At 58.0% G+C, this 23267-nt stretch overlaps 3 protein-coding genes across 6 annotated transcripts; all 3 read right to left on the bottom strand.

The window, feature by feature from the left end:
* Positions 1 to 1162: 1162 nt before the first annotated feature.
* Positions 1163 to 5028, bottom strand: LOC119938672 (twinkle protein, mitochondrial-like). The gene is made up of 5 exons (XM_038758588.1): positions 4942 to 5028; positions 3656 to 3834; positions 3090 to 3197; positions 2815 to 2956; positions 1163 to 2255 (listed from the first exon to the last, which is right to left on the bottom strand). Exons 2-5 carry the CDS (start codon positions 3775 to 3777, stop codon positions 1989 to 1991), a joined length of 639 nt encoding a protein of 212 aa, XP_038614516.1. The 5' UTR covers positions 3778 to 3834; positions 4942 to 5028; the 3' UTR covers positions 1163 to 1988.
* Positions 5029 to 9784: 4756 nt separating this feature from the next.
* On the bottom strand, positions 9785 to 13138 carry LOC119938778 (twinkle protein, mitochondrial-like). Of its 2 annotated transcripts, XM_038758682.1 has the most exons (5): positions 13056 to 13138; positions 11524 to 11702; positions 11002 to 11112; positions 10409 to 10550; positions 9785 to 10047 (listed from the first exon to the last, which is right to left on the bottom strand). In XM_038758682.1, the coding sequence occupies exons 2-5, from the start codon at positions 11643 to 11645 to the stop codon at positions 9874 to 9876; spliced, it is 549 nt and encodes a 182-aa protein (XP_038614610.1). In that variant the 5' UTR covers positions 11646 to 11702; positions 13056 to 13138; the 3' UTR covers positions 9785 to 9873. The 2 variants fall into 2 exon arrangements, with proteins under 2 accessions (XP_038614610.1, XP_038614609.1); XM_038758681.1 differs by lacking the exon at positions 13056 to 13138 and having other exon boundaries at positions 11524 to 12334.
* A 3765-nt stretch (positions 13139 to 16903) lies between these two features.
* LOC119938585 (twinkle protein, mitochondrial-like) lies at positions 16904 to 22695 on the bottom strand. Of its 3 annotated transcripts, XM_038758460.1 has the most exons (6): positions 21401 to 22695; positions 19186 to 19426; positions 18633 to 18740; positions 18137 to 18278; positions 17161 to 17290; positions 16904 to 17065 (listed from the first exon to the last, which is right to left on the bottom strand). In XM_038758460.1, coding segments are annotated over exons 1-6 (1839 nt in total). In that variant the 5' UTR covers positions 22617 to 22695; the 3' UTR covers positions 16904 to 17063. The 3 variants fall into 3 exon arrangements, with proteins under 3 accessions (XP_038614388.1, XP_038614387.1, XP_038614389.1); XM_038758459.1 differs by having other exon boundaries at positions 16904 to 17290; XM_038758461.1 differs by having other exon boundaries at positions 16904 to 17290; positions 19186 to 19310; positions 21401 to 21478.
* Positions 22696 to 23267: the final 572 nt, after the last annotated feature.

Here is a 23267-nt window from a genome sequence, read left to right on the forward strand (position 1 = left end):
CCTGGGTGTCCCACCATCTCGAACTTAACATGTCCAAAACAAAACACCTTATGTTCTCACCCAAACCGTCCTCCCTGTGACTTTCCAATCACTGCTGACAGCACCACTGTCCTTCCTGTCTCACAAGTCCATAACTTTGGCATTATCCTTGACTCATCTCTCTCATTCAGCACACATATTAAATCCGTCACCAAATTCCATCGGTTCAGACTTCACAACACGGCTAAAATCCGCCTTTTCCTCTCTACCTGAACTGCTATCATGTGGATCCAAGCACTTCTCCTATCTTGCCTTGAGTACTACATCAGCCTCCTCATTGACCTCCCTGCCTCCTGTCTCTCACCACTCTTCACTCTGTGGCCCGGATCATTTTTCTAAAAAAATAAAATAAAATAAAATAAAAAAAATCGGTCCATATTTTCCCACTCCTCATAAACCTTCAGTGGTTTCCCATACACCTCCACATCAAACCAAAACTCCTTACCCTTGGTTTGGAAGCACTCAGTCACCTTGTCCCCTCCTATCTTACCTCACTGATGTCCCCCTACAACCAAGCACACACATATTTGCTCCTCTAATGTCACCCTACATACCTCAATCCTGTCTATCTCACTGCCAACTGCTTGCCTATGTCAGGCCTTTGGCCTGGAACCTCCTCCCCCTTCATATCTGACGGACCACCTGCCAGTCTCCCCACCTTCGAAGCCTTATTAAAATCACATCTTCTCCAAGAGGCCTCCTCTGATTACACCCTCACATCCCCTACTCCCTCTCCCTTCTACATCATTCTTGTACTTGGGTCTGTACTCTTTAAGCATTTGATATTCACCCCAGTCTCTGCTCCACAGCATCCCTGTAGGCCTCCGTAATTTCATTTTTTTTACTACCTCTAGACTGTAAACTCCTTGAGGCCTGAGAACACATGTACCAACTCTGTTATACTGCACTCTCCCAGGCACTTAGTTCAGTGCTCTGCACACAGTAAGCACTCAAATACGACTGACTGATTCATCTGCCACCACCTCACAACTAACAAAGTCTAACCCTAGGGGTCTTTGGGAGGGGTGGGCAAGCCCACTACCCTACCCTTGCGGGGGGGGGAGGGAAAAACCGCGTAGGATGGCGACCCCTGGTGGACAAAAAAAGAGAACAGACACATGGAGGCTAAAAAATCCAACTCTTTCAACAAAAAGATGACACCGCAAGGGGACAAATCTGGGCTCTTCTTTGGAAACTCCTCAAGACTCGGCACCATTTTCGGTCCTTTAGGAAGGGCTGGGTCGCCCAGCCTGACTTCACAGGAACAGAGGCCTGTCCCCTACCAGAGTGCTTGACCTCTCCCATTTCCACAAGGCATCCAAGAGACTGGATCTTTTTGTTCTGCTATAAAAAGCCTGAAAATTCCACCAAGTTTCTGCCAGCAGAAGGCGGAGGTCCCTGCCCTGTCCCCCTTCCCCTAAGTGGCTGCAACCCTGACAGCCCCCACTCCATGTGTGTGTACCTCAACCCAGGGCCCCCACGCCTCTCACTTCCACCACCTATCCTGCCTGTGGTCCTGGGTCTCCTGTCCCACCGCTTCCATACTCTAAGGAGCTGCAAATCTTCCCCCAGCTCCAGCCCTGAGCGCCCTTGTGATGGGGCCAAACTGACGGAGATCAGAGCCCCGAACCCCACAGCTGGGCCAACGTCATGCCTGAAGGTCCACTGACCGCTGTCCAAGAGGACAGATATGCTATGCCTGACCTCAAGGCCCAGGGTCATACTGGTGCTCCAGAACACCCAAGGCCAGAGGACCCAGAGACTGTCAGTGGGGTGAGGGTCAGGACTACCCCCGGGTAGCGAAGGGTGCCAAGGGTGTCGTTCTTCAGGGGGCAAGTAGACACAAGCACCCTCCCAGCACCCAAGGCCCACTGCTTCCCATCCCAGAGCTCCAGCTCTAAGCGAGAGGTGGTAGCAACGTGGCCGGTGGGATTCGGGAGCAGCTGACCTCATAGCTTGCCCGGGGTCTCCTCCTTACTATCCCCCTGGGCCTTGGGGGAAGCCAAATTTTTGCCATCTTTCATCTTCTTGAGCCGAGTCTTGCCCTTGGGCTTAGCCGGGGGCGAGAAGGTCAACGAGGTCTTACAGAACTCCAGTGGGAAGGTGCCCACAGCCCCATCAAAGCGGTTCTTGGTGACCTGCAGGTAGCGCTTGCCTGGTCCCATTACCAACTTCCTGTCCTGGAGGGTGAGGACGTTGTCTGCCTCCAGGCTGGCCTGAGGTTGTGGGGGACAAGAAGCCAGAGAGGGTTATGACGTAGGTGGTGGGCGTGTGTGCGTACACACGTGTAAGGGATAAAACATTTGGCTTGTGTCTCAGAGGAGATCAGGAGAAGGACATGTGAATGATGAGAAGCCCGGCTGGGGAAGCTAGGGTCGATACTCAGTGCTTGAGGGTAGAGGAGACCCCCTGCAGCAGCCTGCAGACCCTCCCTTGGTGGCCAGTACTGAGGTCTAGGCCCCTCCCACAGAATCGTTGGGCCTCACAGTTAGAAAAAGCTCAAACGTCAGGATCTCACCCCACAGAATAATTGTACTCAGGCCACTGGAAAGTGACTTTTATCACTTTCCTAGTGTGGGCCAATCTGAAGGAGTCCGTCCTGAGCTGGTGTTGGTCCTCAGCCCAGGCTATCCAAGTGCCTTCCCATCGGTGTAGATGGAGACAGACCGAGGAAAAGCCAGGCCTGGAAGCCCCAAGTCCCTCATTCTGGGGCTCCCTGCCCAGACTGGGTGGAGCGGGGCAGGGAGGGAGGGGGATTTCAACCCGGCTCCTCACCTTGGACGATCCGGAGAGGGACGCTGCCTGCAGCTCTTTGTTGTCATCCTCTTCGCGGGGGTGGATGACCAGGGTCACATGGCAGCCGCTGTCGGTGGCGAACCTTCGGAATGCCCCGAGGATGGTGTCCTGGGCCGTGAGCCTAGCAGGGCGACCCAGTCGGGAGAGGGGGAGAAGGATGGGTGACATGGCCATGACACCTGCCATGGCGAGGAGGGTGGGGTCCAGGCTCTCCAGCCCCGGGGGACCCAGGGGGAACAACGTAAGGGGATTACCCGTCTGCCGACCGCCGCCCTTGGCCCTTCACCAACTGCAGGTTGTCGATGACAACGTGGCGGATGTCGTACATATAGACGGCATGGCGCATGGTGTCCAGCGTGGTCCTGAGGGTGGGAAGGGGGGCAAGAGGGAGCTGGATAAACTCTTGCCTCTTCCTCCCAACCGGCACCAACCCAGCCAAAAGTGCCTGAGGAACACAGGGGATGGTGGGTGGGGTCATTACTTAGTACCCTAACCAGTCCCCCCAACCAGAATGCTTCCCACAGTTTCAACTCGTCCGTCAGGAGTTTCGTTGAAGTAAAAGCAGTAATAATAACATTCATTCTTAACTACATACTATTTACTTACTGCTTACACAGCACTAGGAGCGACTATACCATTGGCTATTCAACACAGTCTAAGAATGCCCTGCTGTCCCAAAAAGGTTTGGGGGGAAGGGAACGTCTAGAGATAGGGAATCCTGTGCCTCCAAGAGTGGAGTTCCCCTTGACTGACTGGGCAGACGGAGGGTGTTCTGTGGGTCTCAGGTGGGAGGCCTGGGGGAGGTGACGAGCACACGTACTTGATGTTCTGCTGCCCGTGGAAGGTCATGAAGTAGAGCGGCAGGTCCTCGAACCGGTCAACCCACGCGTCATATTGGTCCGGCTCCTCTTCCAGCCGCCCCCAGGAGAACTGGGTGAACATGATTTTGGCCAGTCGTGCAATGCTGATCTCGAAGCTGCCCCACAGCGTGTTCACGCCCTGCGTGCACAGGTCCAGGGAGTACTCGCCAGCGAACGTTGTCTTACCGCTGCCCATACTCCCTGACCGGGGAGAGGGAGGGCGCATCACTTGGGTGAGGGGTGGACCGGGAGCGGGGCCTCTTGCCCAGTCCCACAAATCCGACTCACAACCAAGAACACAAGGTTATGGGCCCCACCTAGCAGGAAGGTAGGCTGTGGGTCTTCCCTAATTCCAACTTCCTGTTTTTGGCTCCTTCAGCCCACCGGGGATGAGCTGGCTACTTCTGGGATGATCCTGGCCAGTTGCGGCTTCCACTCTAAAGGCGTGGGGAGGCTGTTCTGTCCAGGACCCTCCTGGCTGGGGCAATGGTGACCCAAAATGCTTAGCAGGAGAGGGATGGGGAAAGGAAAAAAAGCTCGAAACTAAGCTCAACCTAACCCTGAGTTCCCAGGCCGGCAGGGCACACAGCATGCATTTCTGCTGAATCTCCTCTGAGCTTTGTACCGAGTAATACCTTTAGGAGCAGCTCAGTAAAAACCACTACTTGCCGTCCACCACTGGAAGTCAGGGTGGGCCCGGGCCAAGGCTAAGCCCCTGAGAATGGAGAAGACCAGCACCAAGCTAGACCCCACCATGTCAGGTTGGGAGAACGTGTGAGGCAGGATGGCTGAGGTCCAAACGTGCCCCTGCAGACATTCCAGCTCTGACCAGTTGCCCCTGTGCGGCTGAAACTTTAATCGCCAGGACCCCCAGGGGCTGGCCAGTGGGAGGGATCTCTGGCTGTCAGCCAAAACCACTTTTCCATCTGCCACGGTCTCACCTCTGGGACTGAGTCTGTGGATGGGCAGGATGAAATCAGGACTGGAGGCAGACTGGTTAGATAGGGTTGGGCTTCAGACTTCCAGCCCAGCCTGGGCGCTACCCACTGCCCATCCTGCAATTCTCACTCTTTGTTACAGTCTGTCAGCCCAGGCTTTTTCTGGCCCCAAAACCCATTAAATTTTTGAGGGCGAATATTACCGAGCCCCCAGCAAGGCTCAATAGGGCCCAGGGAAGGGGACCTCAGTAGACTGAAGCCTTAAGTGTTGACAATAGAAAGCCAGTTCCCACTCGGCACCACCTTACCTACGAGGGCTGTGATCTCTCCCTTGCGATGCCCCTTCAGGAGGCGGTTCAGGTCCGGGAAGCGGCTCCACCGGACGCCGGCCACCTGCTCGGCATTGACCGGGTTCCCCAGCAGCTGATTATGAATCTGGTGTAAGGAGTCGATGCCCTTGGGGCTGCCGGCCGGCTGGGCCGTGCCCAGGATGTGGGGCAGGCTCAGGCCCCGGGACAGGGCGTCCAGGGGGCGAGGCCGCTGCTCGCCGGGCACCACCAGCCAGCAGCGCTTTGGGTTCAGCTTGCGGGCGAAGAGCTTGGCGGCCTCCCAGGAGCGCAGATCGTCCCCGAGCCACAGCACGATGCGCTTGAAGGGCTCCAGGTAAGGAAGCAGGGCGGGGGCCAGGCAGGCCGTGCCGCGGGGCAGGGCCAGCGTGGGCTTCCCCGTGGCCTGGTGCAGGGCGAGACAGTCCAGCTCCCGCCCGGTGAGCACCACCTCGGTGTCCGTCCGGCCGAGGAGCGGCAGGCCGAACAGGTTGAGGTAGGCGGCCGGCCGCGGCAGGGTGGTCTCCCCGCGGCCGTCGCCGTCCGGGCCCAGCAGCTTGAGGCCGCGCAGCCCGCTCCCGCCGCGCGGGCAGAACCAGGGGAACACGAGGCTCCGGGCCCCGCGCAGGTAGCGCACGGAGAAGCGGCTCAGCGTGGAGCCCGACAGCGGGGACAGGCCGAAGGCGGCCCGGGCGGCCTCCCGCTCCTCGGCCGCCAGCTCCCAAAGCTGCACGGCCCGGGCCCACAGCCGCCGCGCCGCCTCGGCGTCGGGCGAGCCCGGGGCCGGCTCCCCCGGACGCTCCGGGGGCCCTCCCCCCGACACCTCCACGCGGGCCTGGAAGTCCCTCCAGCTGCCCTCCGCCTGGGTGGCCCTGCACCAGAAGCGGCCCGTCGTCTTGTCGATGTAGAGGCTGCCGTCCTCCCCCTCCCCGTCCCTTTCCCCGTGTCCGGCGAAGGGGCTGGGGAGGTGGAGGCAGCAGTGGCCGTCGCGGAAGGGGATGCCTCGGGCCCGCAGGTAGCGGCGGAGCTCGGTGACGGGGAGGGCGGCGGGGAGCGGCACCTCGCTCAGCTTCGGGGGCGGGGGCGGGGGCTCCCTCCGGAAGGCGCGGGTCTGGGGGCCCCGGGCCGCCCCCCGCGGGACCAGCAGCGCCCGCACCGCGCCCCGCATGGCGAAGGCCCCAACGGCCCCACCACAGCCGGAGAAATCGGGCCGCACTTCACCCCTCACCCGGAAGTGACGCCTTCTGCTGGGCCCCCCCTCCCGCGCGCGCCCGGCACCGGAAGTCCCGCCCCCTCCCCCCCGTTCCCGCCTTTCGGCCTGAGGCGATGGCTTCCCGCCATGGCGCGCGACGGACCGTTGGGCGGCCCCTCAGCGGGGACGCCAATACCCCGCCCCCGCCCCCGCCCCCCATAATAATAATGACTACATTTGTTAAGCGCTCACCATGTGTCAAGTCCTGCTTTGAACACTGGGGTAGATGCGAGGTTATCGGGTGGTCCCACGTGGGGGCTCAGTCTCCACCCCCATTTTACAGAGGAGGAAACTGAGGGCTAGAGAAGTGACACACAGCTGATTAGCCCCTTAATATGGCATTTACTAAGCGCTTACTACGTGCAAAGCACTGTTCTAAGCGCTGGAGGGAATACAAGGTGATGAGGTTGTCCTGCATGGGGCTCACAGTCTTCACCCCCATTTTACAGATGAGGACACTGAGATCTAGAGAAGTGACTTGCCCTAAGTCACACAGCCGATAAGCCCCTTAATAATAATGGCATTTATTAAGCGCTTACTACGCGCAAAGCACTGTTCTAAGCGCTGGGGGGAATACAAGGTGATGAGGTTGTCCTACATGGGGCTCAGTCTCCATCCCCATTTTACAGAGGAGGAAACTGAGGTCTAGAGAAGTGACTTGCCCGAAGCCACACAGTTGATTAGCCCCTTAATAATAATAGCATTTATTAAGCGCTTACTATGCACAAAGCACTGTTCTAAGCGCTGGGGGGAATACAAGGTGATGAGGTTGTCCTGCATGGGGCTCACAGTCTCCATCGCCATTTTACAGAGGAGGAAACGGAGGTCTGGAGAAGTGACTTGCCCAAAGCCACACAGCTGATTAGCCCCTTGATAATAATGGCATTTATTAAGCGCTTACTACATGCAAAGCACTGTTCTAAGTGCTGGGGGGAATACAAGGTGATGAGGTTGTCCTGCATGGGGCTCACAGTCTTCACCCCCATTTTACAGATGAGGTAACAGGCACGGAGAAGTGAAGCGACTTGCCCAAAGTCACACAGCTGACAAGTGGTGGAGCAGGGATTCAAACCCATGGCCTCCGACTCCAAAGCCCGGGCTCTTTCCATTGAGCCACGCTGCTTCCTTCCTCTCCCCCGGTCCCCCTCTCCATCCCCCCATCTTACCTCCTTCCCTTCCCCACAGCACCTGTATATATGTATGTACATAAAAATAATAATAATGGCATTTATTAAGCACTTACTATGTGCGCAGCACTATTCTAAGTGCTGGCAGGGGGGGGAGAAATACAAGATGATCAGGTTGTCCCACGTGGGCTCAGTCTTCATCCCCATTTTACAGATGAGGGAACTGAGGCCCAGAGAAGTGAAGTGACCTGCCCAAAGTCACACAGCGGACAAGTGGCAGAGCTGGAATTCAAACCCATGACCTCTGACTCCAAAGCCCGGACTCTTTCCACTGAGCCACGCTGCTTCTCTGCTTCTACATATTTATTACTCTATCTCGTACACATCTATTCTACTTATTTTGTTAGTATGTTTGGTTTTGTTCTCTGTCACCCTCTTCTAGACTGTGAGCCCACTGTTGGGTAGGGACAGTCTCTGTGTTGCCAACTTGTACTTCCCAAGCACTTAGTACAGTGCTCTGCACACAGTAAGCACTCAAATACGATTGATTGATTGGTGGAGTCGGGATTAGAACCCATGACCTCTGACTCCCAAGCCTATGCTCTTGCCACTGAAGGCATGCGTTTGCCCCTTCCCCCTCACCCGGGGTATGCAACTAATAGCAGTAGAGCCCATGGCATTTATGAAGCAATGACTGAGCGGCGCACTGCACTAAGCGTTGAGCAGGAATACACAGGTGGGAATTGTCCCTCGTGGGGCTCACCATCTGAGATGGAAGAAAAATCCCCCAGCAGTGCGAGCCTCTGACAGTCAATGCAAATCACTGGGAAAAATTTAGTGGGCATGTGGAAGAAATTCAGGGGAGAAGAGTCCTTGAGATCCTCTTCTCTGTCATGTTCAAAAACAGCTATGGAGAGAGAAGGCAGCTTCTGCTGGTAAATTTAGGTGGGTCGAGGAGGGGAGAGAAGGAATTGGATCCCATAGAGCTGGAATGTGGGCCGGCCCTTGGGTCGCTTTCCTTTCCCCTCAGTGATCTTCCATCCCTCATCTGTGATTGTTTAGAAAATATTCTACTTGTCGTTTGCTTGATTTTCTGTTCAGTCGCTTCTCTAATTTAAGTCTCCTGGACTTATATTATTATTGCAATTGAATAAATAAGGATAGAGGATAGAGAATAGAGGAAACAAGAGTTCTTTTTATCTGATTTTTTTTTTAATGGTATTTAAAGTGCTTACTGTGTGCCAGGTACTAAGTGCTGGCATATAGTGATTGCTGAACGAACAACAACAAAAAAGCTAATCAGGTCGGACACAGCCAAGATCCCACTTGGGGCTCAGTCTTAACCCCCCATTTTACAAATGAGGTAACAGACACAAGGTCACACAGCAGGCAAGTGGCAGAGCCGAGATTAGAACCCAAGTCCTCTGACTCAGAGGCCCATGCTTTATCCACTAGGCCCCACTCTTAAGTTTCTTAAATTTAAGAAATTAAGCTTTTAATCAGGTGAGGCAATAAATGACACCTGGGGGACAAAACCGAGACCAGATGAATGCAGGCTGAAAACCCAACTATTCCGACACAAAAATACCAAGGAGTACAGTGCTCTGCACACAGTAGGCGCTCAATACGATTGATTGATCAATGTGGCCGCCTCTCTGGAAGCCCCCTGAGCCTCGGCGCTGTTCAGCCCCATGGGGAGGACTGAAGGGGCAGGGCCAGTTGGCCCAGGCTAACTTCACGGGAACAAGGTCCTGCCCCATACCCACAGGGCCCTGACCTTTCCCGTTACGACTGAGCATACAAGAGACCGGGTCTCCTCTATTCATTTTTCTAAAAACGGCCTGAAAAGCCTTGTGCATTTGTGCCAGCGGGAGTGAATGGAGGCCCCTGGGCTGACTTGGTGGGGTTGGGGGGGCTTCCGGCTCAGCCCCGGGGCTGCTGGCCACCAGTCACACCCTCCTCCGCCTCACCCGCTTACAGCCCTGCCAGACCCCCGTTCCAGCTTAAAGGGGGATGGGGAACCACAGGGCCTCAGCCCAGAGTGCCCTCCACACACCCGCCCATCACTTCCACCTGCTGTCCTCGTCGCCGGCTCTCCTGTTCCTTGCTTCCTTGCTCTAAGGAGCTGCAAACCTTCCCCCGGCTCCAGCGCTCGGCGTCCCTGTGGTGGGGCCAGCCGGGTGGATATCACGGCCCCGAGCCCCCACAGTTGGGCCAACCTCATGGCCGAAGGTTCACTGACTGCTGTCCAACCAGTCAGATTCCCTGTGCCTGCCAAGGCCCAGGGTCCCACCTACACCCAAGGCCTGAGGACCCAGAGTGTCAGTAGAGGGCAAGGGTCAGACCTGCCCCCAAAGAGAACTGGGTAGACAAAATAAACCCCTCCCACCCAAGGCCTGCTGCCCCCTCCCCAGGACTCCAGCTCTGAGCAAGGAGGCTGGTGGAATACAGGAACAGTTGACCTCATGGCTTTTCAAGGTCTCCTCCTTACTGTTCGCCGGGGACCTTGGGGAGGCCAGATGGTCGCTGTCCTTCTTATGCCAAAGCCTCATTCTGGGTTGAGGGCGAGAAGGTCAGCGTGGTCTTACTGAACTCCAACGGGAAGGTGCCCACATCCCCATCAAAGCGATTCTTGGCCACTTGCAGGAAGCGTTTGCTCGGTCCAGTCACCAGCTTCCTGTCCTGGAGGATGAGGACGTTATCTGCCACCTAGGGTGACAAGGGACAAGAAGGTGTGGTGGTAGTGAAAGGCATGGGGGAAGGGGGGTGGTTACAGATTCTCTGGGCCCCACAGCTTGAAAAGCACAAACTGAGGATTCTCATCCCACAGAATAACTCCACTCGAGTAATAGGAAAGTGACTTTGGGAACGCTCCCAGTGTTGGCCAATCTGGAGAAGCCTGTCCTGAGCCAGGGGTGTGGCTCAGCCTGGGATGGCCAAGCTCCTCCCACCGGGCTAGGTGTAGACACAACGGGAAAAAGGAGGGCCCAGAAGCCCCCAGTCTCCTGTGCTGGGCTCTCTATCCAGGCTGAGCAGAGACGGCCAACCCTGGGCCCAGGCTGGCGCTCACCTGGGCCGCCCCAAAGATGGACGCTGTCTGCAGCTCTCTGTCGTCGTCCTCATCATCAGGGGGGATGACCACAGTCACATGGCAGCCGCTGTCGGTGGCGAATCTTCGGAATGCCCAAATGATGGCGTCCTGAGCTGTGAGCCTATGAGGCCGGCCAGGCCGGGAAGGGAGTTTGGAAGAGGAGGCGGTGAGGTGAGGCCATGCTGGAGGACAGGGGTGTCGGAGAGAAGGCCGGTGGGTAGAGGAGCAGGGAATCAGGGTTCTCTTGGGGTGGCCGACTAGACGCCACATCTTTCTGTCATGGCCTAACTCATCCAGGCCTAGCAGTGGCTCCTGCCTGTCTCCCTCCCTGGCTCTGAGGCTTGGGGATAAGCAGGGAGGTCCCTCCTCTCTGGAAGGTCTCTAAGCACCATGGATAAGAGAGGTAGGGGTGGCCAGCTCATCTGCCCTAGGGAGGAAGGGTCTGGGCTTTCCATCCCTGAGGGGTAGCAAGGGAGAGGGACAGCTGGCTCCTCACTCCGGCAGTGGCAGTATCGGGGTGGGGAAGCCTCCTGCCAAGGTCTCTCTATCCCAGGGGACGTGGGAACCATTACCTGTCTGTTGACCGCTGCCCTTGTCCCATCACCATCTCCCTTGTCCCATCAATGACGACGTGGCAGATGTCATACGTGTAGACGGCGTAGAGCATTGTGTCTATTACAGTCCTAGGGGTGGGATGAGAGGAAGCAGGAAGAACTCTCGCTAACATATACACACATACACACCACATGTGTATGTGTGTATATATATGTATCTCGTGCCTGAGGACTCCCCTTCTTCCCCACCTGTATCACCTTGGCCTATTTTCCTGAGAAATACCGGAGACAAGGCTCCCATTCCAATTCTTTGGGGCCCTAGCCACCCCCCCAAAAAGTTTTTCAAGGTTTCAGGTCACCAGCCTGAAGTGCTTTAAGATGCCATCAATATCCCAAGGAGGGTCGGGAAACCAGCAGAATCCTAGGACTGGAGATTCCACAGCCCCTAAGAATGGGGATGCCTCAGTGCCTGAACCGACTGTGGAGATGGTGCTCAGCGAGGCAGCCGGTGGGGTGGGGTGGGGTGACGAGCACACGTACTTGATGTTCTGCTGTCCGTGTAAGGTCGTGAAGTAGAGAGGCAGGTCCTCAAACCGGTCAGCCCACGCGATGTCCCGCTCCGGCTCCTCCTCCAGCCGCCCGTGGGAGAACTGGGTGAGCATGACCTGGGCCAGCCGCTCGCTGCCGATCTCGAAGCTGCCCCACAGTGTGCTCACGCCCTGCATGCACAGGTCCAAGGAGTACTCGCTGATGAACGTCGTCTTCCCGCTGCCCGTCCGCCCTGGGCGGGGAGAGGGAGGGCGAATCGTGCGGGGAAGGGGTGGACTGGGGGCGGGACCTCTTGCCCGGTCACCAAACCCCATCTCCCAGCCAAGGGCACAAGAGTCTCTGTCCCACTTGGGCCCAGTTGGCAGGAAGGTGGGCTGGGCCAAGGTGGGATACCTCCCTTAACTCCAACCCTCCCGTTCCCAGCCTATTCAGCCTCCCAGGGACAAGTTCGCTTGTCTGGGACAATCCTGGTCGGTCATGGCTTCTGCTGGTCGGCAGAGAATTTGGAGGAGGAGGATCTGGGGAGGCCGTTCCCTGCAGGACCCTCGCGGCCAAGGCAACAGTGACCCAACACGCTGGCCGGGGGAGGATCCAAGAAGGGAGGTGGAGACACGGGGGCCTGAAATTAACCTTCCTTCCCAGGGTTCTCAGGCCAGCATGGCACCTGTCCCATCCTTCTACTACCCCCTTTTTTTTTCTGATGGGGTCTGTTAAGCGCTTCCTATGTGCCAAGCAGTGCAATAGGTTCAGGATAGATAGAAACCAATCAGATTGGACACAGTCCATGTCTCACATGAGGCTCAGGCAATCTCCATTTTACAGGTGAGGAAAAAAGTACTGATGAGCAAAGTGACTTTTAGACTGTAAGCTCTTTGTGAGCAATGAACATGATTACCAACTCTGATAATTCGTAATCTCCCAAATGCTTAGGACAGTCACAGTAACTGCTCAATAAATGCAGCTGATTGAATGACTGTTCAAGACCATACAGGATACAAGTGGAGGATCCAGGACCGGGCTTCTGATTCCCAGGCCTGTGCGCTAACCACTTGGCCACGATGCTTCTGTACTTCCCCAACGCTCAGTACAGGCCATCACCCTCAAGATAGACCCAACAGGGCCTGAAGCTGGAACAGACCGGCACCAAGCCAAAACGCACGGGGCAGGATGGCTGAGGCTCAAACGTGCCCCTGTGGACACTGCAGCCCCGAACAGTCACCTCTGGGCTGCTGAGACTTGAACTACTGGGCCCTCTTAATGGAGAGTCTCTGGCAAACAACCAAAACCAACCGTCCTCCCGCCACGGTCTCATTTTAGGTCTGGCCTGACCCGGGCTGTGGCTTCTCAGTCCAGCCTGGGCCCTGCCCCCAGCCCACCCTGCGGACCCCTGCTCTTGGGTGCAGGGTCTGGCGGGAAGCTTTGGGAAAGGCTGGTTCCAGCCCAGGCCTCTTCTGGGACACAAACCCAGAAAACACATAGCCCGACTGGGCTATTTAGCTCGGGGAGGAGCTGGACACACTGACCTGTGACGATGGTGAGCTCCCCCTTCCGATGCCCCTTCAGGAGGCGGTTCAGGTCCGGGAAGCGGCTCCACCGCACACCGGCCACCTGCTCGGAGCTGGCCAACTGCATCAACACCTCCGCCCGCACCTGGCGGAAGGAGATGATGCCCTTGGGGCGGCGGGCCGGCTGGGCCGTGCCCAGGATGTGGGGCAGGCTCAGGCCCCGGGACAGGGCGTCCAGGGGGCGAGGCCGCTGCTCGCCGGGCACCACCAGCCAGCAGCGCTTTAGGTTCAGCTTGCGGGAGAAGAGCTTGGCGGCCTCCCAGGAGCGCAGATCGTCCCCGAGCCACAGCACGATGCGCTTGAAGGGCTCCAGGTAAGGAAGCAGGGCGGGGGCCAGGCCAGCCGTGCCGCGGGGCAGGGCCAGCGCGGGCTTCCCCGTGGCCTGGTGCAGGGCCAGGCTGTCCAGCTCCCGCCCGGTGAGCACCACCTCGGTGTCCGTCCGGCCGACGAGCGGCAGGCCGAACAGGTTGAGGTAGGCGGCCGGCCGCGGCAGGGTGGTCTCCCCGCGGCCGTCGCCCCCCGGCCCCAGCAGCTTGAGGCCGCGCAGCCCGCTCCCGCCGCGCGGGCAGAACCAGGGGAACACGAGGCTCCGGGCCCCGCGCAGGTAGCGCACGGAGAAGCGGCTCAGCGTGGAGCCCGACAGCGGGGACAGGCCGAAGGCGGCCCGGGCGGCCTCCCGCTCCTCGGCCGCCAGCTCCCAAAGCGGCACGGCCCGGGCCCACAGCCGCCGCGCCGCCTCGGCGTCGGGCGAGTCCGAGGCCGGCTCCCCCGGACCCTCCGGGGGCCCTCCCCTCGACACCTCCACACGGGCCTGGAAGTCCCTCCAGCTGCCCTCCGCCTGGGTGGCCCTGCACCAGAAGCGGCCCGTCGTCTTGTCGATGTAGAGGCTGTGGCGGGCGCTCCCCTCCCCTTCCTCTCCGTGTCCGGCGAAGGGGCTGGGGAGGAGGAGGCAGCAGTGGCCGTCGCGGAAGGGGATGCCTCGGGCCCGCAGGTAGCGGCGGAGCTCGGTGACGGGGAGGGCGGCGGTGAGCGGCACCTCGCTCAGCTTCGGCGGCGGGGCCTCCCTCCGGAAGGCGCGGGTCTGGGGGTCCCGGGACCCCCCCCCGCGGGACCAGCAGCGCCCGCACCGAGCCCCACATGGCGAAGGCCCCAACGCCCCCACGACGGCCAGAGAAATAAGGCCGCACTTCACCCCTCACCCGGAAGTGAAACCTCCTCCCTGGCCCCCCCTTGCGCGCCCGGCACCGGAAGTCCCGCCCCCTCTCCCCAGTTCCCGCCTTTCGGCCTGAGGCGATGGTTTCCCGCCATGGCGCGCGGCCCCGCCCAACGGCTGCCTCTCCCTCAGCGGGGACGCGCAGACCCGCTTCTTAAATAGCAATTTTAAAGCGCTTATTATGTGCCAGTCACTGTATTTAGCTCCGGGGAGGATATAAGCAAATCGGGTTGGACCCAGTCCCTGTCCTTTTCTTCCTCCTTAACCACCTTCCCTTCCCCACAGCACCTGTATATATGTTTGTACATATTTATCACTCTATTTATTTTACTTGTACATACCTACATGTCTGCTGGGTGACCTTGGGCGAGTCACTTCACTTCTCTGGGCCTCAGTTCCCTCATCTGTAAAATGGGGATTAAGACTGTGAGCCCCACACGGGACAACCTCATCTCCTTGTATTCCCCCCAGCGCTTAGAACATAGTAAGCGCTTAACAAATACCAACATCATCATCATTTAGCGCCGAGGAGGATATAAACAAATAGGGTGGGACCCAGTCCCTGTCCCTTTCTTCCTCTCCCCCTCATCTTACCTCCTTCCCTTCCCCACAGCACCTGTATATATGTATATATGTTTGTGCATATTTATTACTCTATTTTACTTGTACATATCTACATGTCTGCTGGGTGACCCTGGGCGAGTCACTTCACTTCTCTGGGCCTCAGTTCCCTCATCTGTAAAATGGGGATTAAGGCTGTGAGCCCCACATGGGACAACCTCATCTCCTTGTATTCCCCCCCAGCGCTTAGAACAGTGCTTTGCACATAGTAAGCGCTTAACAAATACCAACATCATCGTCATTTATGTGTGACCCTGGGCGAGTCACTTCACTTCTCTGGGCCTCAGTTCCCTCATCTGTAAAATGGGGATTAAGACTGTGAGCCCCACATGGGACAACCTCATCTCCTTGTGTTCCCCCCCAGCGCTTAGAACAGTGCTTTGCACATAGTAAGTGCTTAACAAATACCAACATCATCATCACCTATTTATTTTATTTTGTTAGTGTGTTTGGTTTCGTTCTCTGTCTCCCCCTTTTAGACTGTGAGCCCACTGTTGGGTAGGGACTGTCTCTATATGTTGCCAGCTTGTACTTCCCAAGCGCTTAGTACAGTGCTCTGCACACAGTAAGCGCTCAATAAATACAATTGATTGATTGCTTGAAGTAGGGGTCACAGTCTCCATCTCCATTTTACAGGTGAGGTAACAGGCACAGCAAGTGACTGGCCCAAGTCACAGCAAACGAGTGGCGGAGTGGACGTCCCTTCTCCTTCCACAGTCAGGCCCAATGCTCTCCTGCCTCTCAGTGAATGACCTATGCCTCTTTCACTCATTCAGTCGTATTTATTGAGCGCTTACTGTACTGTACTAAGCACTTGGGAAGTACAAATCGGCAGTCCCAACCCAGTGCAGGCAGGGCACCAGAGCAGAGGCGCTGTGTCGTTTTGGGGTTCAGGCTTCTGCTGCAGGGTCATCTGCAGGCCAGGGTCACCTGATTCCTTGTAGCCCATGGCGTCTGGTCCAAGCAGGGGCTCTTGGATTAAGGTCAGTGCTTTCTAGTAGCAGTAGTTGCAGGAGTACGACTAATATTTACCAAACACTTCAAATGCGCAGAACACACAGTAAGCGCTCAATAAATACAATCGATTGGTGAATGCAATTTTGAGAACTGGACAGTCACTTGGCCCCAAGGGGCTCGTACTCTTAACAGGCCTTAGCCCAGTGTCCAGCCCCACAGTGAGCATTAAGTAACGAAAACAGCCCTTTCCAGATAGGTTTAGGTGGCCCCTGTAAGCCCACCCCTCCCTGTTTAAGTCTAAGGGACTGGCACACCCATGTGCCAGGCTCTGCACCTCAGCTCTGGACGGACAGGATGGGTGACCCGTGCGGGGCTCAACAGAAAACAGGGCCGAGATCACTCCTGGGAGTGACTTCATGGGTGGCAGGAGCTCCTGGCAGACTGTCTCCACCCAGACACTGCTTGTGGGTGACTCGAGCCAGCAATTTTGGAGGGCTGGGGCACAGTGACCCCCACCCCCCAGCCTCTGGCCTTTCCAAAGGGTCAGCTCCCTAGACTCCACTGAGAAGGCTGGGCTCAGAGTGTTTGCCCGGTGAGAGAAGGACCCGGGGGACACAGTGGAGTGAGAGCCTGTGCGGTGAGGTGCTGCTCCAGCTGCAGGGCCTCCCACAGGGGCCCAGAAGTGGAGGACAGTTGGGATGTGACAAAATAAAGCTATTCTCATAATAAACACATTCAGCCTCGGGGCCAGAGAGAGTAAACCACTCCGAGAGAGGAGGAGCTGGGGACCAGAGCCAGCCAACTGTTCCGCCTCACTGGGGAAACGCGGATGAGGAAAGTGCAAGTAAAATGTTCAGTTCCCCTATCCTCTCTGCAAAAAGGAAGAATCTCAGTCCTGGGCCCCAAGGGGAAGCCCCTCCGAGGGAGGAGACAAGCTCGTGATCTGACTGTCCATCACCTGTTGGCATCACAGCCAAGACCAGGAGGGAGAGAGAATGAGGAGGAGCCTGATCAGGACCGTCTAGCACAACTTTATTCATGACACAAGATGCCGTCCCCACCTTCACTTGTCCCTCAGCTCTCTGCGGAATTCCCCTTAGGGGATGTCGGCTCCAGGATCCAGGAACAGCTGACCTCACAGCTGGCCCAGGGCCTCCTCCTGACCGTCCTCTTGGTCCTTGGGAGAGACCAGATTATTGTTGTCCTTCACTTTCTTGAGCCGAGCCTTGCCCCTGGCCTTAGCCGGAGTCGAGAAAGTCAACGAGGTCTTACAGAACTCCAGCGGGAAGGTGCCCACAGCCCCGTCAAAGCGGTTCTTGGCCACCTGCAGGTAGCGCTTGCCCCGTCCCGTTACCAGCTTCCTGTCCTGGAGGATGAGGACGTTGTCTGCCTCCTGGCTGGCCTGGGGTGGCGGGAGACATGAAGGTAGAGAGGTGGTTACCATGCCGGAGGCCCGCTCAGACACACATGTGAGGGGAAACCGGGCGCTGGGCAGCAGCAGAGGTTATCACTTCGTGAAGTGCCTCGCCCATCGCCACCCAGATGGAAGAGGCAGGAGCCAGGCACAAGAGACTCAGAACAGCTGGGAAGTCCACGACCCTGATGCCACTCTTTGGAGGACTGCCGACATGACCGAAAGGGCTCAATGTGGAGAAGGGAGAGATGCTCGAGTCTTCACAGCCTGGCGGACCAGAAGAGGAAAAGATGGAAGAGGGAGGAGCAAAAGGGAGAGACAGGAGGAGGAGAAAGGAAGATGGAAGAAGAGGGGAGAAGGAAAAGAGAAACAGGAGAGAGGCTGGGAATACTGCAGTGGGGGAGTCAGGAGAGGCACATATGAGTGATCAGAAAGAAGACTGGCTGCGGAGCTAGGGATGAAACCTGGTGCTTGAGGGTGGGGAGAGTCCACCTGCAGATCTGGGGGACCCTGTGTGGCCCTCAGCCCCGAGGCTAAGCCCCACCCCTGCCCGCCCCAAATTCTCTGGGCCCCACATCATGAAAAGCTCACATGCCTCAAATAAAATCTACTCAAGTAATTGGAAATCGACTTTCTCTACTATTCCTGGTGTCGGCCAATCGGGAGGAGTCTGCCTTTGCCAGTGGTTTTGTTCAGTCCAGGATATCTAGAAGCCTCCCGCAACACGGGTGAAGAAGGATGGGGGAAAACCCCGAATTCCCTGCTCTGGGCTGGGATGAGCAGGGCGGCCCCAGGCCCTTATCAATGCCGGAGGGCCTGGCCCCGGCCCCTCACCTTGGACGATCCGGAGATGGACGCTATCTGCAGCTCTCTGTCATCGTCCTCTTTGCGGGGGTGGACGACCAAGGTCACGTGGCAGCCGCTGTCAGTGGCGAACCTTCGGAACGCCCCGATGATGTTGTCCTGGGCCGTGAGCCTGTTAGGGCGACCCGATCGGGAGAGGGAGAGAGGACGGGTGACACAGGGCCACGGGTAGGGGGTTGGTCGAAGTTATCACTAATGGGGAGGGGAGAGGGACCCCAGGTGACCAGACTCCAGGTTCCTGCCTCAACCAAGTGACCTGGACATCACTACCCCCTCAGGGCCCCTCTTGGCCAGGTACGGCAGCAGCCCCCGTCTCCCTCTCTCCCTCCCTCTCCGGTTCGGGTGATAAAAAGCAAGCAGGTCCCCGGCTGAGAAACATTAACGCTGAGGTGCCTCTGATGGGGGAGGTTCCCGTTTCTGCAGAGATCAGATCCCCACCATAATGTGGGGATGAGAGAGGGATCACCTGTCTGCCGACCGCTGCCCCTGGCCCATCATGAACTGCAAGTTGTCGACGACGACGTGGGAGACGCCACGCATGCAGACGGCGTGGTGCATGGTGTCCACTACGGTCCTGGGAGAAGGTGGGATAAATACCTCCGGTCACACACGCAGTTCTGGTGCCCAGACATTTCTCTTCTTCACCACCTCCATCGCCCCGGCCTAGGGTTTCCGAAGAACCCAGGAGACCAGGGCTCCTCTCAAGGCTTTTGGGGCCCTAGCCAGGCCCAGGGACCTCTGCCCCCAACCAGAAATGGTTTCAACTAGATCTAAGGTGCTGGCCTGAAGGGTTCTCAGTAGTAACAATAGAATTTATTAAGCGCTTAGTGAGCGCAGATCATGGTACCGAGCGGTAGGGGAGAATACTTATGTGGTGATCGGACATAGTCTAAGACTGGTCAAAGACGGGCTGGTGAAAAGGAAGCATCCCAGGGATGGAGAATTCAGTGCCCCCAAGAGCGGGGTACCCCCCGACTGCCTCGGGTGAAGTTCCAGGGATGGGGATGGGACTCACATACTTGATGTTCTGTTGCCCGTGGAAAGTCATGAAGTGGAGCGGCAAGTCCTTGAATCGGTCAGTCCACGCCTCGTACATGTCCGGATCCTCCTCCAGCCGCCCCCAGGAGAACTGGGTGAGCATGACCTGGAACAGCCGATCGACGCTGATCTCGAAGCTGCCCCACAGCGTGCACACGCCCTGCATACACAGGTCCAGCGAGTACTCGCCGATGAACGTCGTCTTCCCGCTGCCCGTCCGCCCTGGCCGGGGAGAGGGAGGGCGCGACGCGAGGGTGAGGGGCGCAAAATCCAGCTCACGACTATACGGGCAGGGAACGTGTCTGCTGACTCCGTCGTGTTGTACTCTCCTGAGCGCTTAGAGGCCGTTCCGTGCAGGACCCTCCTGGCCGGGGCAATCGTGAGCCAAATGGCTTGGCGGGGGATGATGGGTGACAGGAAGCGGCGATGCAGGAGCCTGAAACTCACCCCAAATAAGTGGGTCCTAATCCCAGGTCTGCCACTTTTCTGCTCCGTGACCTTAGGCAAGTCAGTTCTACGTGCCTCAGTTTCCTCATATGTAAAATGAGGATTAAATCCTCCACCCTCCGATTTAGACTGTGTCCAACCTAACTTACATCTACCCCAGCATTCAGTACAGTGCCTGGCACGTAGTAAGCACTTAACGGGTACCACAAAAAGGCAAAACAACACTGTGAAAAAAGCAAGCAAAAAAGACACTATCTCCAGGGGTCTCGTGGCAGCGGGGTGGCCGTCTTGTGCTTCCCCTGGCCCTCCCTTGTGCTTAGTACAAGGTATCACATCGAGGAGCAGCTCGGTAGAAACGACCACTTGCTGGGACCGTCCGCCTCGGAGTCGGGAATGGGCCCAGGTGACACGCTAAGCCTCTGAGGATGGGACAGTCTTGCACTGGGCTGGCTGAGGCCTGACCGGGCACCTGTGGACGTTTCAGTGCCAGCTAGTTGCTCCTGGGCTGCTGACACTTTGCCAGGACCCCCAGGGGGCCGTTCCAATGGGCAAGGGCCCAGGTTGGCCAATGTGGTCTCCCCTATCTGGCCCAGCCCGGCCCTCTGGGACAGCTCTAGCAGTCGGGCATGGGGGCCGGCTGGAACTGAGGCAGGGTGGGTAGGTAAGATTGGGTTTTGGATGTCCAGTGCAGCCCGGGTTCTTCACATGGCTCATCCTGAAATCCTCGGCCTTTTGTTCAACCTGCTGGCCTCTGTATTTTTCCAGCCCTCAAGCCCAGGAAGTATAGAATGGCTGAATAGTATCGAGCTCTAGGGACTGGAAGCCCACTGTGGGTAGGGAAGGTGTCTACCAATTCTGTTGTACTGTTTCCTCCCAAGCGCTTCGGGCAATGCCTTCTTTGCACACGGTAATAACAATAATGATGGCATTTATTAAGCGCTTACTATGTGCAGGGCACTGTTCTAAGCGTTGGGGAGGTTACAAGGCCATCAGGTTGTCCCACAGGGGGCTCACAGTCTTAATCCGCATTTTACAGATGAGGAAACTGAGGTCCAGAGAAGTTAAGTGACTTGCCCAAAGTCACACAGCAGCAGCGTGGCTCAGTGGAAAGAGCCCGGGCTTTGGAGTCAGAGGTCATGGGTTCGAACCCCGGCTCTGCCACATGTCTGCTGTGTGACCTTGGGCAAGTCACTTAACTTCTCTGAGCCTCAGTTACCTCGTCTGTAAAATAGGGATTAAGACTGTGAGCCCCACGTGGGACAACTTGATCACCTTGTACCCCCCCCAGCGCTTAGAACAGTGCTCTGAACACAGTAAGCGCTTAACAAATGCCATCGTTATTATTATTATTAGGTTACCTCGTCTGTAAAACGGGGATTAAGACTGTGAGCCCCACGTGGGACAACTTGATCACCTTGTATCCCCCCAGTGCTTAGAACAGTGCTCTGAACATAGTAAGCGCTTAACAGATGCCATCATTATTACTAATTGGTGGAGGTGGGATTTGAGCCCGTGACCTCTGCCTCCAAAGCCTGTGCTCTTTCCACTGGGCCACGCTGCTTCTCTAAGCGCCCAATACGTGCAGAACACTGTACTGAACATTTGGGGGGGTACAAGAGAATTAACAGACACATTCCCTGCTCATATAAATATCGTCGAGTGATTGAGTTCCCAGCAAGACCCAGGGGAGAGGACTCGACCTGACGGAAATCCGGGGCAGCAGAAATAAGGCCCCCAGCACCAACTCACCCGTGAAGACGGTGAGTTCCCCCTTGCGATGCCCCTTCAGGAGGCGGTTCAGGTCGGGGAAACGGCTCCACTGGACACCGACCAACTGGTCGGCGTTGGCCAGGTTCTCCAGCACCCGTTTGTGTACCTGGGCTAATGAGACGATGGCCTTGTGCCCGACCGGCTGGGCCCTGCCCAGGATGTGGGGCAGGTTCAGGCCCCGGGACAGGGCGTCCAGGGGGCGAGGCCGCTGCTCGCCGGGCACCACCAGCCAGCAGCGCTCCGGGTTCAGTTTGTCGGCGAAGAGCTTGGCGGCCTCCCAGGAGCCCGGCTCATCCCCGAGCCACAGCACGATGCGCTCGAAGGGCTCCAGGAAAGGAAGCAGGGCGGGGGCCAAGCAAGCCGTGCCGCGGGGCAGGGCCAGCGTGGGCTTCCCCGTGGCCTGGTGCAGGGCCAGGCTGTCCAGCTCCCGCCCGGTGAGCACCACCTCGGTGTCCGTCCGGTCGAGGAGCGGCAGGCCGAACAGGTTGAGGTAGGCGGCCGGCCGCGGCAGGGTGGTCTCCCCGCGGCCGTCGCCCCCCGGCCCCAGCAGCTTGAGGCCGCGCAGCCCGCTCCCGCCGCGCGGGCAGAACCAGGGGAACACGAGGCTCCGGGCCCCGCGCAGGTAGCGCACGGAGAAGCGGCTCAGCGTGGAGCCCGACAGCGGGGACAGGCCGAAGGCGGCCCGGGCGGCCTCCCGCTCCTCGGCCGGCAGCTCCCAAAGCGGCACGGCCCGGGCCCACAGCCGCCGCGCCGCTTCGGCGTCGGGCGAGTCCGAGGCCGGCTCCCCCGGACCCTCCGGGGGCCCTCCCCCCGACAGCTCCACGCGGGCCTGGAAGTCCCTCCAGCTGCCCTCCGCCTGGGTGGCCCTGCACCAGAACCGCCCCGTCGTCTTCTCGATGTACAGGCTGCGCCCCTTCCTGCCTCCTTTCCCGGCCTTGGTCCCGGGCGCCCCTTCCTCCCCGTCCTGCCCGTGTCCGGCGAAGGGGCTGGGGATGTGGAAGCAGCAGTGCCCGTCGTGGAAGGGGATGCCTCGGGCCCGCAGGTAGCGGCGGATCTCGGTGACGGGGAGGGGCAGCTCGGCGGGGTCGTGGTCCGGCGGGGCGGGCTGGGGCTCCCTCTGGAAGGCCCGGGCCCCGCGGAGGGCGAAGGCAGCCCGAACGGGGGCCCAGGAGGACTCCCACGAGCGACACCACATCGTCGAGGCGCGGCCTAAACCACCTCCTTCTCCCCGCCCTCGGCGGCCAACCACGCCATGGCCCCTCACCCTGGAAACAGGCCTTTCTCCTTGCCAAAGTGCGGCCCCCCGGCGCCGCCGGAAGTCCCGCCCCCCGCCACTTCCGGTGATGGCCGCAAGCTGACAATTGGGCGGCCATGTTGGCCCCTCAGGGGGGACGCCCACACCCTCCCCCCCTTTCTACCCCCTTTTGCCCCCCACGGTATTTACTCACTCATTTAATCGCCTTCATTGACTGCTCACCACTGTAATACTAATAATGATGGCATTGATTGGGATCAAGGTCCTAGTTAGCTGTGTGACTTTGGGCAAGTCACTTCTTCTCTGGGCCTCAGTTCCCTCGTCTGTAAAATGGGAATGAAGACTGTGAGCCCCCCGCACCGTGGGACAACCTGATCATCTTGTAACCTCTCCAGCGCTTAGAACAGTGCTCTGCACATAGTAATTTGTACTTCCCAAGCGCTTAGTACAGTGCTCTGCACATAGTAAGCGCTCAATACGATTGATGATAGTAAGCGCTTAATAAATGCCATTATTATTATTATTACTGAGAGCTCATCTCCTCCAGGAGGCCTTCCCAGACTGAGCCCCTTCGTTCATTCATTCAATAGC

This window comes from Tachyglossus aculeatus, chromosome 16 (genome assembly GCF_015852505.1).
Source record: "Tachyglossus aculeatus isolate mTacAcu1 chromosome 16, mTacAcu1.pri, whole genome shotgun sequence".
In the NCBI taxonomy this organism is placed as follows: Eukaryota; Metazoa; Chordata; class Mammalia; order Monotremata; family Tachyglossidae; genus Tachyglossus; species Tachyglossus aculeatus.